We start from the raw sequence: 20,002 nt of genomic DNA, 5'->3' as shown, positions 1-20,002 counted from the left end.
GGCATTCTGCGAAGTTTGTCCACCTGATCAAAAGCAATCTCTGACTTTAATGTTCAGAAGTAGATTTTCCTGTCAGACGGAGTGAATCTGCTGCCTCTTTGTAAACACTTCAGCATCACCTCTGACCTCTTTCTGCTCTTCTTTAGACATGTTTAAACAGGTAAATAGACTGTACTTACAGTACCTTACTATCCAAGCAGGTCACTGAAAGCACTTTACAACACAATCTGTGCCCTCATTTACCCATCCACACAGCACTCTACTACATCTCTACAAATATAACCTGAATAAATCATTATATGGAGTCTAATCAGTGCTTTTAGATCACATTCCTTAACCGATGGGTATATATAAGAAGCAGTGAGAGGTTCAGTGTCTTGCCCAGGGACACATGTGACTGCATACGGGTTGAATTCTCCAGCTGTCTCTTTGGAGGAAGTTTCACTTTGGTTTGTTTGTTTCTTTAACCGCAAACCATTTCATCCAGTTGTAGTTTAATAGACCCAAATCAGGCAGGCTGGAGGCAGGTGGATGAGGTCAAAACTAGAAGTATAAATACTCAACAGGCAGTAAGCCAAGGCAGCATTATAAGAAATGACAGGAACTGAACTAACAAATGGTAAATGGCTTGCACTTATATAGCGCTTTATCTAGTCCAAGGACCCCAAAGAAGGAGGTAACAAAAGCTAACAGAAAACAGAAGCCAACATTAGCTATCAACAGCTAACAAAAGCTAACAGGAGTAACAATGACACACCTTCGTAACACTGTCCCATATCCTGCTGAACTGATTCTGTGTTGTCAGACAGGTTTCCATCTCTGTCCCACACAGGAGGCTGAAGTGGTGTCTAAAATCATCGTACACATCACCATCTATCTGCTGGGGATTGAAGCAGAGCACAGTTTTAAACAATTCAAGTGGTACCAGTTCTTATGAACAATATACATATACAATATACATTGAGAAAAGGTTGATAGAACCACCATAACCCCAGTACTGTTTCCTGGGAGTTGTAGAGGTACACAGAGCAGACTGCTTCCAATCCCTCTCCAAGCAAAAAAACTGTTAACAATCCCTGAGTGATTTACCTGTGGAAACCATCAGTTTGAAGAGATTTGGACTGAAGCTTTACAGTTTATTATTGTACTTACATATATGGACCAGAACCACCAGAACACATCTACGACTGTGTGCAGTTTGTATATGAGGAGATTAGAAACTGTCCTTTTTTAAAAAAGAAATTCTTGACATTTGAAGCTATTCAGAAAACATACTGAGACATACATAAACTTTTCCCATTTTAGGTAAATTAGGATTTTAAAAATTATTTATGTTTGCTAAATGCTGCCAGAATAATGAGAGAGAATGTTTTTAAGGCAATTATTATTACTTTCTTCAAAGTCAAAAGTTTAAATACACCTCCTTAGTATTTGGTACCATTGCCCTTAAACTACATGACTTGGGTCAAATGTTTTTGACATTTTTCCACAAGCTTCTCACAATACTTGGCAGAAATGTTGGCCCATTCCTCCTGATAGAACTGGTGTAACTGAGCAACGTTTGTAGGCCGCTTTGCTCGCACAACTTTGCTTTGCTTTGCTCCTAAATTTTTGATTGGATTGAGATCAGGGCTTTGTGATGTCCACTCCAGAACACTGACTTTGTTATTCTTAATCCACTTTGTAACCAATTTGGCAGTACGCTTTAGGTAGTTGTCCATTTGGAAGACCCATTTGTGCCTAAGCTTCAGTTTAGTTGTCGGGTCCTCATCCTTTGTACGCGTTCCTGTTTCTAGGTCAAGTGAGTCTTTGAGTTTTTGATTAATAAAGTTTTTGAATGACCTGCTGCACTCTGGTCCTCCTCTTCCCCACGGATCATGACACTCAGTAATTCCATAATGACAGGCCATGGGCAGTATGCATTTTTTGTTTAAGAACGATGAGTGTTTGGGGCTTACAGATGGCAAAACTTTCAGTACTTCATTTGTTTCTGAAGAAAAACGACATTTCAGTTCCATCAGCATTCTGTCTAAAACAGGATAGAATGACTGTGTTTTTAGGTCATCTATGCTGTCTGCATAAAAACTATTCAGTCTGTGTTTGGCCACGCTTCCAAATATTGAATTAACATTAACAGCCATCTCTTTGGGCGTGGCACTTCTCTCTTCACAGTGGGGGATGTTTGTTTACAATGCAGGCTATTTCCGGTAAGCTTCATAGAGTCGAACTGGAGCATTATATAAACGTTAGAGATTAGGTAAAATGTAAAACTTTAACAGAGTCCACGTCTCTAGGAAGCAATAATTTCTTAATAGCCAAGGGTCCAGACACTTGTACAAAGCAAGGCGTAGAACGAGGTACTGGTTTTTACCAGGCTACTTGCATGCATAATTTTCAGGAAAGTCAATGTGTAAAACATCATCTGATTCAGTCAGATTTTCTTTTAGTACTCTGAACTGTTCTTTTCGGTGGATCCAGTTAAACTGATGAATGGCCGATGCTTCAAGCTTTTTGTGAGATAATTTTTGCAAGTCCTGGATTGTCCCTGTGTAGGTTTGTTTTAAAACATTTGCAAAGGTTTTTTTACAATATGTTGATATTACCCTCTTCCGTTGTTCCCAAAATCTCAGTGCAGTCTGGCAGGAAATTCAATTTATATAAAGCAGCATCATGACTATGACTATTTTTACACCTAACAGAAGTTTCACCAGTTGCAATGAAAAAAGTTTTTTTTCTTTTCCTATTCAAATATATCTTATAGTTGCACTGTTATAGTCATTTTAATTTGGGTATCACATTTTTCAATAGGCTGCCACTCTTTTTATGCTCAAAAAGTGATGAAGTTTAGTGATCAATTATCATAAATTTAGACTAAGGAGACGGAGAGAGAAATTGTTTCTTCTTTAAAAATGTAGCCGTATCAATTTGTTTTAGCTTTATTCATTTAATTTTTCTTTTACAGGTACATCAACATGCAAGATAACCTACAAAAAGAAGTGTGACAAAGCTGCCTTTAAAACAGGTGATTCTATTCTTGATAAAGATTTGTTGTCTGTAGTCTTTTTGTTTACTTCAAAATTTTCAGTCTCTTTGCAATGTCTTTTTCCTTTTTTTAATCAAGCTTACCTGAAATGGACCTGATTTCCTAATAAGCACTTGTTCAAATGCTGTGGAAATTAGAAGGGCTAAATGAAGAATGATATCCCATCAACAGTGCTGGAAACAGCTTTTGCTTGTCCATAATGTTTCCTTCTTACTATTGTTGTCTGCATTTCACTTTTTTGGCAGCTCTCCAAAGTGGAGTTGGGTAGTGCTTCTTTTTTATATTGGAGTAATACTGGTCTTAATGGCAGTGATACAGTTTTTGACATAAAATTTGATTGCTTTCCAGTTTCTGTTCTTAAGTGCCTCTGGTGAAGCCATAATGCAGGACTCACATTCTGATCCTCCAGGCACTTTACCAGTCTGTATGAATTCTAGGAGTGTTTTTTCCACAGCACAGATTGCCATCTGTGACAAGCTCTGTCTAGTTGACGTTTCTAAGAAAGGCAGGATAAAAATAATGCAAAATTAAAAATGTATATGCTAATCACACTTTTATGAATGTTATTTTAACAGGAGACTTATTTAATAACATATGATACTACAAGGTTCTCAAAATTACATGAAAACAAAATTCCCCTGAGTGTTCCATTAGAAATCCTGAAATGACAGATATATTTCAGTCAGTTGAAATGCTCAAAACTCCTGTGCATTGTAGCCTATGGTATACAACAATAATTCCTAATGGAAAGTCTATTTGACTGCAAGACCTGCTATTATCCTTAACATTGTTTTGGGCTCTAAACTCTGGTAAAAAGAAACTTCATGGTCTTACAGTTTATGTAACCTTTTTTCAGGGGTCGCCACAGCAAGTCAGCAAAACTTGCAGGCAGAGTTATTATGCCAGACAGCCTTCTTGACTTAACAAGGAATCAAACTCGGGTCCCATGGCATCAAAAACACATAAGTATAACATAAGATTCTAAAATGCCATCAGAGCCAATCAGTAGCAATACATGTACATGTTCACTGCTGAAGCAGAATGCAATAAGTACATTCAAGAAGAATGGACTCAATAATACTAAAATACTAGTGTTGTCACTACTCTGTCTCCTTCCACGCCCACATTGCCATGCCATGACCTCATCACAGCAATCGTTCACACCTGTTGCCACTAGCATAAAGGCTCTCCCCTTCCTTTCAGTCTCCGTCAGATTATTGAAAGGTTCCCCCGGTAGATATCCAGCAATTCTCTAAGTTCCATGCCTGTCTTGTGTTTGACCCTTCGCCTGTTTCTCGCTCAGAGCTCAACTCCCGCTCCCTGCTCCCAGTGCTCGACTCTCTTACCTGTTCTGGCCCAGGTTCGGCTCCACTACGTGAGTGCATTCTCCATTTCCGTCTTAACCAATAAAAGGTTAAACCTTTGTCTTTGTTTGCCTGGTTTGACTTCATCTAAGCCCAGTTCTTACACTGTTCATACATGTACAAATCTCAGGTCATCTTTAATAAGCAGAACAATGTTCAAATTTCCTGAGTTTTTACAGTTTTTTTTGGTGGGGGTGGCAGGGGTGTTCTTTTTCTTCACGACTTCAACTATAAGTACTTATAATCTCTAGCAGGTTTATAGGGATGTATGTTTTCATCTACTTTAAGAAATGTCCACATTTAAAATGTGTTTGAGGGGCAATGCTCTGAAAAGTTCATTAATGTTTCAAATGCACTAGCTTGATGCACTTTATGTTGAAATTACAAAAGTCAAAGTATGTTTGTTTGACTACCACTAGGTTTCATTGTTTCCATTATAATTGTTTGTGGAAAAAAAGGTTTTATTAAGCTTTGTAAGCTTTGAACAAATTTTCGGTACAGGTAAACTGATGATTTTGTAAGAGAACAGCATATGCATGTGTTGGTACATATATTTGTTTTTTGTGCAAAGCAGAACATACAAAAACTTAAGGCAACATTTTTAAAAAACTGCTTTTTTTCTCTTGTTTAACCACAAAATTCAAAGTGTAAGTTTAACAGACTGCTGGTTTTTTCATTTTAAATAATCAAAAGAGTCAAATTGTAAGTTTAGTTGACTGTTTCTTTAGTTTTTACCAAAAAGAGTTTGGGAAAACAATTCTTCCTGATTTTAGTTTAAAACATTTAAATGTTTTATGAAGCAGCAACCCTTATGTGAACAAATTTCAAATGTTATTTGTGCCTCATTTGTTAGGACATTTTTGAATAAATCTGCGTTCCTGACACATTAGCTCACTGTTTTTTTAAAATGTTTTATATATATATATATATATATATATATATATATATATATATATATATATAGTGCTATTGCAGACATGGGTGGTCCCAAGGAGGCTGCAAACAGTTAGGTCAAAAACTCAATAGGAGTTTTTCCAAAATTTCAACACATGGTTATTTTAATTTTTTTAAATTAATTTAGCAATCAAAATAATTTTTTTTAACCTTTCAGAAATGGTGGATCCCATCAGACCTGAGTATCTTTGGGGTCCACATTGGGTAGTAAAATTGTGTGTTGGTTACCTCCATAATCATTGGTAAGTCCTGAGTGTAATAATACTGCAGCTGAGCGTTGATTGCTGCTAATGTCAGCAGATATTCATTACGAGCTTCAGTTAACCGGTCATCACACTCCTTCAGCTGGGCACTGAGCTACAAACAAACACAGAGACACATACGTGTACACGCATAATTTGTAAAATTTTTTTTTTTTTTTTATTAACATTTTACAGGGAATTTTGCTTAGTTTGCATTCAAGTGTCTGATTGGATGGATCGATTAGCCGATTACGGCTTCTCAACAACATTCGACTTGTAAATCATAGTGTTAATAACAAAGACTTTTTTTTATAACTTTTTCATAACTTCCTTTATCTAAAGTCCCTCCATTTCTTTTTTTTAAACAGTTTTATTAGTTTTATGTTTTCATAAACAAGCAAAATGACAGGATTGTACATCATGCTGTTGTATTACATTGTGTAAGTAGAGAATAAGAAGGGAACAAACAAAAGAGAAAAAGTAAATAATAATAATAATAATAATAAAAACTGCTGTTGTACTATGTCCCATTCACATCAAATCATGTCTTCAATAGTCTCGTGCTTTACCTACTGTCACAACGGTCACCAAACATTAACATACATGTTTAACACTTGGAAATAAGACATTTAGAATTGCCAACTATGGTGATAGAGAGAAAAGGCAAAGTAAAACAAAGGGGGATGTTTACTGATTCAGACCTGGTGAGATTTTCCATTTTATTAGATTCTGTCCCCTCAATACAAGTTGAGTCAGTTCTTTACTTGAGCACAGGAGATCACATATCGATGAAATATTTCTCATTACCCTTGAGGACTGGACTAATCCTTTCATGGGAGAGGACAATTCTCTATACTACTGTGTAACAGTTGGTGCGCACACATAATTTAAAATTAGAAATATGTCAGAAATCTCACACAGAGGGGATTTCAATCCACTGGAGCTGCATTTATTCTTAAATTAATTCATTAGTAAAATACTGTATGTTAGGCACCTCTGGAAAGTATTCACACGGCTTCATTTTTTCCACAGTTTGATATTTTACAGCCTTATTCCAATTAAATTCATTTGAATCCACAAACCATGGTTTGGTTTGTGCTCTGTCACCTTATATAGACAGGTGTGTTTGCTTTTCAAAATCATGTCCAATCTACTAAATTTACTATATGTGGATTTCAACTAAACTGCAGAAACATCTGAAGGATGATCAATGGTAACAAGAAGCACCTGAACTCAGTTTTGAGTGTCATAGCAAAGATTGTGAATACTTATGGACATGTTATAGTTTGTATTTTAGTTTAATAAATTAGCAAAAATTTAAAACTTGTGTGTAGAATTTTGAAGGAAGAAAAATGAATATAAAACATTTTGGAGTAATTTTATAACAACAAAATGTGGAAGAAGTGAAGCGCTGTGAATACTGGATGCACTGTAAAACAGTTATGTGTAAAACTTCAAATATTTTCCACACTTTCTGAAGGTCTTTTAGAGTTTTCCATTGGACTTTGACTGCTTGTTCTTTTTTTTTCTCCATTTTTCAAGAAAAAAAATCAAGAAATGCCATGCCATTCCTTGGGTCTGTTCAAACCAGAACCCATTCATTGGTAAAAGAAATGCCTTGTCTTTCCATTCACTCAACACATGGAATCAAACAATAATTTAAGGAAAGAACAGTCAGTTCATTCAGTATTCTAATTTATTCCAGGTCCATACCTTAGCATTCATCTTATGCAGTCCTGATTTAAAGTGGAACATTCCATGTTCACTCTTCCTTGCTCTGGAAAACAGAGTAAAATGCTGATACTAAAAAAGCCACAATAGGTCTACACATCACAGGAAACAATTGGAAAAGATCCCAGCTGATCCCATTTAAGGGTTCTGATAGAACCAACAGATCCAGTGGAGATGGCAGACTGTTGCATCTCCTCACAGTGTTTCAGGAAAAACAAAACAAAAATAATGTTCTTCATACTTCCTAACTTCAAGTGGACTGGTGTTTTAGCAGAAGACAGCCTCCTCAATCTGAATATTAAAAATGAAGTTGGATGTGTTTAAAGAGGGTGAATATTTCTGCAATCACCTATTTTACATTACATATTTTTATTTATTTGGTATTAATCTGTAGAAATTTGATTTCACTTTGACACAGAAGTTTTTTTTTTAAATTTTGTAAAGAAGGCCAGTTTATATTGACCATGATTATTTTATGATAGCAAAAACATAAAACATCTATAGGAATGAATTCTTTTTATAGGTACTATAACCAAGTCAAATCTTTCCTAAAACGAAATACGATTCTTATATGTTAGGGGATGGAGAGTTACTATAGAGAGTATAAAGTTGTGCTATTAAACATGTTAGGGCAGATATCTTTTTTTGCTTCCTAAGTTTTTTCTGATAAGTAATAAATAACCCCCCCCCCCCTTACGTAAGACTTCAAATCAGGAGTTTTATTAAGGATTAGAAACAAGTCAGTACTTAAAAGTAAGCAAGTGTTCAGTGGTGAATAAGTTCTTAAAGTAAATGTTCTTCAAAGCTGGGGCAAGGACTGAAATCACAATATCATCACATTAACAATCAGAGATTAAGGAAAGAAATCTGCTGTCAAATGTTTCAACTATATGATTGTAATGTAGGGAAATTTACAACAATAATGTATAAGGGGTAAAAATTTTACCATAATGTTTGTAAGTCTATGACAGGTCCATGAAAAGACCGAGACAAGAAGATGCTGGTGAACGCCACATATGTGCTGCAGCAGTGTCGCAGTGAAGAACAAAACAGCACAAAACAACAAGAATTTACGCCACAGCAATATAGCATTTGCTGTGCTAACATTGTACTACTCTGTAACTTTCCTGCCCTTGATCCCACTCAACGCACACACATTATACTGTACATAACATTAATGCATCATAAACTTTACATCACGTAGGTCACAAGACCTAATTTTACAACATGTGCTTCATTTCTTCAAATTTTGACCCATGTAAAAAGAACATCTAAAGACACCAACATTTCTGGGAAAATACCAAACAATGCGACAGCAACAGAACTCTCACACACTGACCTGTTTTGTGTGTCAGCTGCTTTCTCTCTGGCCATGCTGGCAATGTGACAGAGATGGTGATAGTTCTTGTTGGTCCCATGCAGTTCACGCAGTGCATCCACCACCTCACCCTGCACCCTCTGCAGTCGGTCCAGTCCCTGAAATGATTCAGTCATTTATTTCAGGCCTCAGATCATGCATTTAATATGTCTGAAGATTGTGTTAACTTGCTGTCCTACTCTTTTAACTCGAATGTCCTTTGCATTTTGGAGACTTTTGGAGGCTTGACCAATCAGACTGTGGTATTCTTCTGCAGCAGCGAGTCGTGAGGTGGCGGTCTGAGCTGTGGCATCGACCAGAGACCGCCACAAACTGAACACAGTCCTGAAACAATGCAAACCCCATTACTAACATCTCACAGGCTTTTATTCCAGACACAACCTGATCATACTGTAGGTGTCAGAATGAAATAAATATAATAAAACCCTACAAAATAAGTTTGTTGCAACTTTGTAGTTCTGTCATATGTAGGGTCCTACGTCAGAGTTTGGGCTATTTCTGCATTAATAGCCTAATGCAAATTGACTGTTTCATCAGTGTTTGGAGGGAAACCCAGATGTCTCTTTCTTGATCTTATCAGACCAAGAGTGGTCATTGATCAAGCTCCCCCCTTCTCCTGAACCCCAAGACAACCATAAACTGATCCCTTTTGTTGACTAACCAAAATTTACACTCCCACCAGCTCTCCAGGACTGACATGCAGACTTCCTGGCTCCGAAACAGCGACCAATAGTGTCAATTTTTGTTGTGCCTGATGGAATTTACACGCCAAGAAGAAAATACATCCATGGCCTGTTTAAATTCAAATCAAAGGAAATATCCACATTCCTTTAAGACTGGAGAGAAAGTCCCACATTGGTCTGATTCAAAGTTCTTGTTAACCTCTTTTTTGGACTATCTGATCAAATGTGCATTTTTCTAACCTGTTAAAAGTAATTTTCTGCCCTGCAATCTTCATGTTAAAGCTGTGATATTGTGCCTAACCTTTCTATTTTCAATTACAAGAACAACTACAGGTTCTTATTTTGAAAAATACAAGATCCACATTTTTCACCTTTAACAGTTTTTTATATATATGTTCGGTTTTGCTTTTATTTATTTGCATATCATTTACTGTGATCTAGCATAGGATATTACATATTTCTTTAAGTAAAACCCAACCAGTAATAGAAATTCAGTAATGTTACAACATGTAATGTGCTTTCTTTCAGAGCTCATTGATTCATTTAGTTCTGAAGGCTCACTTCCATTTGAGAAGTTAAACTAATTACTGATCAAGTCTGATTTTGCTTTTAATTATATTTATTTTTCATCTATATTTGATGCAAAAAAGGATGAAAAGTTTGAATCACATTTTTGGTTTTTCCTTTTTCTTTGTCTGAAAGCGTAAAAGTTAACATCCAAGTACGTGTAATTTCTATTGGTTGAAAACTCACTAAAACGCTCGCCTTCTTTTAAGAACAGCGGCCGTGATTGGACTAGATAGGTAAAAAGCACAACCCCCGGCTTTGTTTAAAAGCCCAAGGCGGTCTCTTGTGCCTTCTTCTTCTGTTTCTTCATCTACTCTTCCTCGTTCTTCATCTCTGCTCATTCTCATCTCATCTCTGCTCATCCTCAACTCCTCGTTTTTGTTTAACTCTGTACGTTTTATTTGTGATTCTCGTGTTTTTCCGTTTCGCTGGCTTCATCTTATTTTTCTCATTGAGCCAAATTTTTCATTGTTAAGAAGTTTCTCCCAGTTTATTTTGGTGGTCATAACTCACTTTAATTTAGGAAAAGTTAGTGAAGTTAACTGCAATTAGTCAGAACTTTAGTTAAACTCTGTCTCGTCGTCCTTCGTGAGACCGAAGATCCCTTTGCCTCATCACTGCCAGTCCACCGGATGCCCACCTGAGCGTCCGTCCAGCTAGCACTGCCTACTGAGAGCCGACCAGCTGACTGTTGGACTGCCTGGAAACTGTCCCAAAGGTTATTTTCAGCTCCGGCTGACTGAAGTGTGTTCTGGACATGATACCTCTTGGCCTTTCACCAAACCGAGGCCTAAATTCCCACCTGGTACCAAATGCAGCGGCTGAGAAAAGTCAACTCTCGGTAGGATAAAATCTCCTAGCATTCTGCTGGTGCTACAGGTCTTTGGCTCTAATTTATTAATGTTTACACTCCAGTTTGCCTAAATCCATAGTAAATATTGTCACTTCGCCCTCCCTTACAGTTAACTTTTCAAACCCCCTTTTGCCTCAAAGTTTTAACTTTTTTGGTTTATTCTGACTCTCCTGTTCAAATTTTATGCTGATTCAACACCTCATGTCAATATTTTGGTACCAAATTCAAACAGTCAGTAAGTTTCATAATCTGCCATAACTTGTGATATATCTGTTTGGTTAATAAATGTCACATAAATGAAATGGTGCAAAACTTAATTCAGTTGTGTGTGTGTGTTTTTAATATAATTATAATCTTACTCTGAAGCTCATGCTTTGGGGTAACTTTTTTGAGACTGATAAACATAAAAATCCTACATTTATATAAATTTTACCTCTTTAGAGGGTGGTGCCCTGAGTTTGATAATTTAATGTCTCCATCATATTTCATGTATCCTGCTACTTTTGATCCTACATCTTTTGAGACATTTCACTAGTAGGGACAACATCACAACAAAGTGCATTTAGAGGTTTATTAAGAGTTAATGAACTGAGGATGAGATATTGAATTAATCTGAAGGATAGGAGTTTAATGGTGGATAGGAAGATGGAGCCTCAGAGCGGGTGTTCTGTGTCAGTAGGCAAATATCCTGATCAGCTTAGGACCCCCTGATGAAAAAAGGATGTGAGAAAGGATTAGGTAGGTATGAAGGATGGAAGAGATGGGAAGGTATGGAGTACTGGACTAAACTGTGTGGACATGGATTTGGATCAGACGATGTGAATTGGACCTGCTCTGTCTATCCTGCTGGAGTATCTTCATTTAAGGTGAGCTGACCTAAAAAGGATTTACTTAAATGAAAGGGTTAAAAAGGGATAAATAGAATGAGAGGGATGAAAAAAGGGTGGGTAAAGGATGAGGAGAAAGAGATAGTTGGAACAAAAAAAATTTGATGAAGATGAAATGTCACAGACATCGCATTGGTTTTTTTTGATGATTTTGTTTGGATTTACTTTTGAGTGTGTGGTGTTTGGATTGTATATTTTTATTTGTATTTTGGGTGTTTTTCACATTTGTTGTTTTGGATTGAGCATGTTTTTCACTTAACTTATTATTAGCACCTACTGTTGATTGTCCATTCTCCCTGAACTACAGCTGTCAGACTCCAATTGGCTGGGAGTATGCATTTCATGCCTACTTAAGCTGGACAATTAAGACCAGGTGTGTGGAAAAAAACTGAGAAGATCCATCCCACGGCTCGGTCCCCGTTATTGTTTTGCAGAGCACATGAGCGAATGCAGGACGTGGATGTGCAGCTGGGACAAACAGGCTTGAAAGGACCAAATAAGCGGACGTGGACGGCTTCACATTCAGGTTCATCAGAGTGGAGATGTAATTATTGATCTCTGTGCAGGCGGATGGGACTGCTCCCTCTCAGGATGGTGTGGTGACAGACTTTTAATGATAAATACTTGATTAACTGAACTGAGCTGTGAGGATTGGAACTTTGGACTGTTTGCTGTTTTGGTAACTTGTTTTAACGTTAGATTTTACTTTTTAGGCCTTAACTTTTTCTCTACAAATGCTTTTTAGGATTTTTATTACTGTCAACAAATAAATTTACAATTGAACTTTTTCAACAATTTGTGGTTGCCACTTTTCATTGTGATTGTGTGACGGGAAAGTTAAAACCTAATATATATATATATATATATATATGAGGCTAAAAGCTGTGACAGAAACAGACTGGATGCTGTCACTGAGGTGGAAAATGTGGCTGGAAACAGCTATCCAAATCTGAGCAAATGCATGATTATTGTCAGGATCGATGGAAAGCCAAGGGAACCCAGAGCACAGACTCATAATAATAAAGAATGAAAATTTATTTAAACTAACAAAACTAGAAACTAAAAAAACTGACGTGGCAGCAAACTAATACAAAATGCAACAATAGACAGGAGAACGGCAAGGCAAGGAGTAGACAAGAGACACAAAAGGCAACAAATAGCAACAACCAGCAATGAACAATAAACCAGCAAGTGAGTGGAGGAGATGACTGGGTTTTAAATCACAGGGTAATTGGGGGAAGTGGGCACAGGTGAGTGATTACAGCAGGTGGAGATGGGCATGACAATTAACCAAGTGTAGACAGAGGTGAGGTGAATACTGACAGAAGTACAAAGAACAAAATAAACTTAAACAGAAAAACAACCCATAAAACAAGAACCCAGAACCAAAACTAAGAATAAAAAATACTAGAAATCATTATAGATTAATGCTGAATACTGGTGTAGATTCTCAGTCATCCAGGACATGTTGACTGTTAGCTTTTTGGGACAAAAACTTTGACTGTTATGTTGCTGAAACTCCAACATCCATCAACTTTCTTCTCAAAAGCCCATTAGGAATCTGGGGTTTACTTTGCAATAATCTAAAATGTCAAAATGTCTACAGTTTGATTTATAAACTGTAGATGAAGTGTAACCTTTGTGGAAATAAGAATAGTTTGTTTGTAAAAACATTTGCAAAGTTTAAACAGCTGAAAAGTTAGTGTGTGAGAGACAACACCACAGTCTAAATTGAACATTGTTTGGTAAAATCTCCAAAGGTCTTTAAACTGAAAGTGTGATTGTATAAACTCAAATAAAGATCTCCAAACACCAGTTCTGTCATGTAAAGTCCAACCTTCTCAGACCTGTTTAAACTTTGATGTCTCTACTGTAAAGTCTGTCTAAGCTGTAGAGCTCCAAACGGGGGTGGCTTTTGCCACTCACTAAATCTAATTTCAACCTGGAGAGACTCACGACAAAGAGAAGCTGCAATTAAATGGTTTTATTTGACATGAATGACATAAGATATTTGGCGCTCGGACCTCGGCGGAAGACGCGAGTGCCGACAATAGCAATGCGCTTCGAGGAGAAGCTCAGGTTGACCATTAGAGGCGTCTTCCCCGGGCCGGACACTGGTGGTGGAGGTCGAAGAGGGGAAGGAAGCTTGAGGGAGCTGGGAAACTGGAGGTGGAGAAGGGGTGGAGGTGGGCTGAAGATCGGCCGGCGAACGGATGGGGCCATGATGGAAGTCCTTTAAACGAAGGCTTGCTTGCTGATTGGATAAGCTGGAGGCGCGGTCTGATGCTGATAGGCTGGAGTGGAGGTGCTCGACGCAGCGATTAGATGCAGGTGTGGCTGAAGCAGGTCTTCCAGTCTGAATTTACGCCTAGGCTTCATTACCAAAATTGTCTATGAGGCATTTTTCATTGTTTTTAGTGAATTTTTTCCTCATCATATGATGTACTGTGACCAAAATCAGAAAAGAGTATTCTTGATTGTGGCCTGTTTTGATGCATTTTTTTGCCTGGGTTTTTCCAAAGCTTTAGGAGTAGTATATCAGAAATCATGACAGAAAAGGAAGAGTAATGGGAATAGACATAAGGGAGGTTCATTAATTATGGCTTGAAGCAGCACAATGATTACTCACAATGATCTATTAAAATCTGGAACTAAAAACAACTGTGGAGAGGTTAGTTTATAAAACTAGTTCTTTCTCTCTCTTTGTGTATGTTTGTGAGTGTACTTACCCAGAAGTGTTAGCATCTGTACTTCCTCTTTGCCAGTCTCTCTTTTGGTATTGAACAGCTAACCTCTGAAGAGCCTGAGCACAGATTTCCACACATCAACACAAACATAATTTGGTTTTATGGATACATTACCCCCACTCATCCTCCAACCCCATTTATGTCAAAGGAAAAAAAGTGCAGCAATATTTTTATGTTAGAAACAAGTCACCTACAATACATATGCTCCCAATTAGGAGATTCTTGATGACTTTTTAAGCTGGGTTTTCTCAATGCTGCTGGATTTGACTCTGACTTTGTAATGGAAGAGGATTTTAACTGTTAAATGAATCCTTTCTTAGACTGCTCCTGTTCCACTTCTGCTCTCCAATCAAGGTCGGCCAAAGTGACTGAAGTCTTTATGAAAGAATTTAATGTTGTGGATCCCTGTCACTTTTTAAGTCCAGATAGGAGACAATACTCGTTTTTTCTCACATATTCACCATACCTACACTCTCACTGATTTTTTTATTTTATAGCTGGCAACTTCAGATCGCAAAGAAAACTCTTGTGGTCTCAGACCATGTTTTGGTCTTGATAAACATTTATTTCCAGAAATTTTCTAATGCAAAACCACCATGGTGTCTGGAGACACATCTACTCATAGATAATGATTGTTTTCAACTTTGTCTCTAAGCAAACAGATTTCTTCTTCTAGGTTATCTAGACTCCAGAGGTCACAGAGGCTTGGAACTCCACACTCTCCAGCACTGAATTGAAAAATCTCCTTGGATGAAGAGCAAAACGTCTTCAACTACAGAACTGAAGACCAGTTGTTTTGTATTTTTAAATTTGTTTTTGAAATTGTCCTGGAAGATGGAAAGTCTACACCAGCATAACACTCTTAATGTTTTAACTGCTTTGTTTGGGGTGTGGCCCTTTTTCCCTTTTTAAATTAAAAAATAAATTAAAAAAATCTCTCCTGTTTGCCTTTAATTAGTTTTTTTTACAGGCAGGTACCAGGGTGGAGGGTGTTTGGTTTTGATATAAAATATTATAAATTCAATGAAAAAGAATGTTTAAAAAAATAATGTCAAAGACTGTATTTATTTTCTCGCAATTAAAAATAGTTTTTTCTACCTTTTCAACTGCTAATTTTAATATTGAAACTCATGAATTCATTGCTGTGTCAAAAAGAGAACTGTTCAACCTTTAGTATTTCCTTTATCAATGTATATTTTTATATGTGTTTAGTGTTATGTTAGTGGGGTGGATGGTTTGAACCCAAATGCAGACAGTCCCACAAAAGCTCAAATGAAAACTAATTTATTTAAATGAACAAAAACAAAACAAAAGGCTGATGTGGCAGCAACAGAAACTAAATAACAAAAACTTATTAGGTCCAGTTTCGCAAAGAACATGCAGGCGAGACACAAGGAAAACCAGACAACACATAAGAATCACAATGAATCAGGGGGGAAGTGAAAGAGATGAACTTTTAAAGGCTGAGGGTTATTTGTTATTGGACACAGGTGACTGATTGGAAACGAGGGACAGGTGTGGATGGTTGAGGCAGGCTGACAGGTACTGAGCAGAGGAAAGGTGAATAGTTACAGGAGACAAAGCAAAACTACACAAGAACTTAACTAAACACAGGATGAACAAGAAATAAAACAGAAACACAAAATAAAACTTATACAAAATAAACTTAAAGATAGCCAAATCCTGACATTTTCATTTTAATGTTTTGCACTTTGAGTTGCCTTGTGCTGAAAAGTGCTATATAAATAAATGTACCTACCTACCAACCTTCTCAGCTCTAAAGATATTACACATCTGAGTATGTGTATTTGTGTAGTATATAAATGGGTGAGGTTCTATGAGCTTATGAAAAAGCCCCCTACCTCTAAACATTTAATTTCTCATTTTGTCAATCTTTTCCGTGGTGATTTAGGTTTTTTCTGTTATGGTTTTGTTTTGTTTTATTTTTATTTAGTTGGTTTGCTTGGTTTCTGTCTTGTCTCTTGTTTCATGTTTCATTTGCTCCTCCTCAGTCTCTCTCTTTATCTCCCTGCCACACCTACACCTGTCCCCACTTTGTAATCACGTCACCTGTCTCCATTTACCTAATTATCCTCAGTCTTTAAAACCCAGTCATTGCCTTCCACACTCCGCTGGTTCATTGTTTCTTGTTTGTCGTCATTACTAGTTGTTTGTTTCCGTCCTGCTTGTTCCCGGTCCTGTTCCTGTTAGTTTTTAGTTTGTTCTTTATTTGTTTGCTGCCTCGTCAGCTTTTTGTTTTGTTTTGTTTTGTTCTGTTCATTCTTACTTTAATAAAACTAGTTTTCTTTCTTTAAAATGAGTCCGCGCACTGGGTTCATCTCCACCCATCATGACACTTTTCAGTTTGACCCCACCTTCTAACCATATAAAAGAGGCTTGGACTTCTGACATATTAGGTGAGATTTCAGATAAGCTGTGGGATCAGTCTGTCGAGAATTAAAACTTGTTCCATCAACTCTAGATTGCAACTTATTTAATTCAAAGTTATACATCGACTGCACTATTCCAAACTAAACCTAACAAATTATTTCCCTGTGTCTCTCCAACTTGTGACAAATGTAAATCAGATGATGGGACTCTGGGCCATCTGTTCTGCTCCTGCCCTAAACTTACGCACTTTTGGTGCAAGATATTTCAATTTTATAGTAATGTTTATGGCAGACACCTAACTCCTGATAACCATTAGATAATTTTGGGTTGTTCTAAATTTTCTCTTACTCTTCCCATGTCTCTTCAGTAGGCCCCTATGTTTGGTTTGGTGGTTGCAAAAAGGGTCATTCTGAGGGAATGGAAATCCTCTCACCCTCCTTGTTTCAAAAAATGGCTTCATGATATGGTGTTGTGTATATATGTATATCATGAAGACATTCGATACTCTTTGTCATACAACCATCATAAGTTCCTTGACATGTGGGTCCCTTTCAATACATATATACAAAGTAACGGACTAAAGTGATTATCCTGATCACTTGGATCTGTTCTTTTACTCATTTGTTTTTTTCATTATTATCATAATTTTTTTTTCTTCTTTCACCTGTAATTAATGCTTTGTTGTTTTGTGGTGCATTGTTTGAAACACATTCTTTCCTGAACTACCTGTTGTCATTCTTGACTCTGTCTCATGCTTGATTACACACTCTGGACTAATGGATACATTCTTATCCTCTTTTATTACTATACCTGTAGGATGACAGACTGTTTTGACAGGTTGGTCTTATCTTTATTTCTGTATTTTTGTTTGTTTGTTTTTTTTTGTTTGTTTTTCTGGTATTTGTCTACCTTAGTTGTTTGAATCTGAAAAAGTACAACAGATTATATATATAACTATGTATGTGTGTAAGGTATATATTTATGGACCATGAAATAATTGTGATAGTTACAACTTCTGTCTTATGCAACATACATGTTCTATATATTATTGTATTGAATTTATATTTAAAAAAAGTAAGATTACTATAAATTGATTATTGATGGAGAAGGGGAGGGACTGATTAAGCATATACTTATTCCCGTCCTGTTTCTTTCTGCGATTCTTACTAATTTTGTATAAGTGTCTTTTTTGATTTGTTTTCTTTTTCTTTTACCCCCCCCATCTTTTTTCTGCTATTGTTTCTGTTCTTAAAACAAAAAGAAAAAGTTTATAAACAAATATAAATGTGGCCAATAAAAATATATACATTTTATGTAAATGGAACTATTTTGAATCTATAATCTGTCCTGAAATTTACTCTTACTTTATTTTTGATCCTTGTCTTCAAACTGCTCAGATGTGATGTAATGGAAAAAAACGATTGAAATGCTTGACAGGAAACAACAGATGCCAATATAGAACAGCATTTCAATAACGGTTCTGGTAAAAGGGGACAGAAACCGAACCAGCATTGGATTCAAATAGATTCTGAGCACTCACCTGACCATACTCCTTCTCTATTGCTGCTCTTTGTTTACTGAAGGACCTTTGGGAACAGACAGAAAAGCACTCTTATTTATAATTTTAGTATTGATCTTTTAGCCTACAACTGGCTGCTCTCATGTCTATCTATCTATCTATCTATCTATCTATCTATCTATCTATCTATCTATCTATCTATCTATCTATCTATCTATCTATCTATCTATCTATCTATCTATCTATCTATCTATCTATCTATCTATCTATCTATCTATCTATCTATCTATCTATCTATCTATCTATCATTGTGTGTGATATCGAGATGGGGGTTCATGCTTGTTGGTGAAACTCACCTGATCTCCTCCAGCAGGTCAGAGTTCTGATGTTGTTTGGTCTGCAGTTTGCTGAGCTGCTCTGAAAACACCACTTTCACCTGTTGGCTTTCCTTTATCTGCACACAGTTTCATTTAACAAATTGTGACTGAATATCAGTCTGTCTGTCTTCAGCTTGTCATCATCATCATCATCATCATCATCATCATCATCATCATCATCATCACAAAGGTAATGAGTTTGACTGCCTCCCATTACTGTAATTGTACAACGGTGTATTACGACCATTATAAATAAAATTAATAATGAAAGAAACTGGGGGGTGGGGCACAATTCAGAGAAAAATCTAAAAAATTCCAATACTTATGTCATATATTTACTTGAAAAAACTTGGATATTCTGAAATGTTGAAGTCTTAAATATGCAATACAAATATTAACTACAATATATATATATATATTGTAGTTAGTCCAAAGAAATGCCACTCCACACCATTACTGACTCACTGCCAAACCGGTCATGCTGAAGGATGTTGCAGGCAGCAGATCGCACTCCATGGTTTCTCCAGACTCTGTCAGGTCTGTCACATGTGCTCAGTGTGAGCCTGCTTTCATCGGTGAAGATCACAGGGCGCCAGTGGCAAATTTGACAATTCTGGTGTTCTCTGGCAAATGCTAAGCATCCTGCACGGTGCTGGGCTGTGGGCACAACCCCCATCTGTGGACGTCGGGCCCTCATACCATCCTCATGGAGTCAGTTTCTAACCATTTGTGCAGACACATGCACATTTGTGGCCTGCTGGAGGTCATTTTGCAGGGCTCTGGCAGTGCTCCTCTTGTTCCTCCTTGCACAAAGGCAGAGGTAGCGGCCCTGCTGCTGGGTTGTTGCCCGCCTGTCTCCTAGTAACGCCTCCAGCCTCTGGACACTGCTGACAGACACAGCAAACCTTCTTGTGTAGCTCGCATTGATGTGCCATCCTGAATAAGCTGGACTACCTGAGCCACTTGTGTGGGTTGTAGAGTCCATCTCATGCTACTACGAGTATGAAAGCACCACCAACATTCAAAAGTGACCAAAACATCAGCCAGAAAGCATAGGTACTGAGAAGTGGTCTGTGGTCCCCACCAAGATCCATAAATACATCAAGGACAAGGCCTCAACAGACAATGTGCTCAGCGAATGTCTCAGACAGTGGGGAACAGAGGACGAGGTGCTGGAAGTACCATCATGGGAGGACAAGCCCTTACATGGGATGTACCACCGACAAATAACTGAAGTGGCTGATATCGGGAAATCCTACCAATGGC

At 37.2% G+C, this 20,002-nt stretch overlaps 1 protein-coding gene across 1 annotated transcript in view; it reads right to left on the bottom strand.

Moving 5' to 3' along the window:
- LOC108240020 (F-BAR and double SH3 domains protein 1) overlaps positions 1-20,002 on the bottom strand; it is a 52,201-nt gene that overhangs the window by 28,376 nt on the left and 3,823 nt on the right. The window contains exons 2-9 of the mRNA XM_037977541.1: positions 18,716-18,813; positions 18,381-18,426; positions 14,432-14,505; positions 8,892-9,036; positions 8,674-8,810; positions 7,317-7,380; positions 5,590-5,718; positions 758-880 (exon numbers count right to left, since the gene is read on the bottom strand). Of these exons, the coding sequence (XP_037833469.1) occupies positions 758-880; positions 5,590-5,718; positions 7,317-7,380; positions 8,674-8,810; positions 8,892-9,036; positions 14,432-14,505; positions 18,381-18,426; positions 18,716-18,813 (816 nt within the window). The remainder of the gene's footprint in view (positions 1-757; positions 881-5,589; positions 5,719-7,316; positions 7,381-8,673; positions 8,811-8,891; positions 9,037-14,431; positions 14,506-18,380; positions 18,427-18,715; positions 18,814-20,002) is intronic.

Source organism: Kryptolebias marmoratus, linkage group LG9 (assembly GCF_001649575.2).
Source record: "Kryptolebias marmoratus isolate JLee-2015 linkage group LG9, ASM164957v2, whole genome shotgun sequence".
Lineage (NCBI taxonomy): Eukaryota > Metazoa > Chordata > Actinopteri > Cyprinodontiformes > Rivulidae > Kryptolebias > Kryptolebias marmoratus.
Note: the sequence above shows the minus strand (reverse complement) of the source record. Positions and strands in the feature narration are given on the sequence as shown.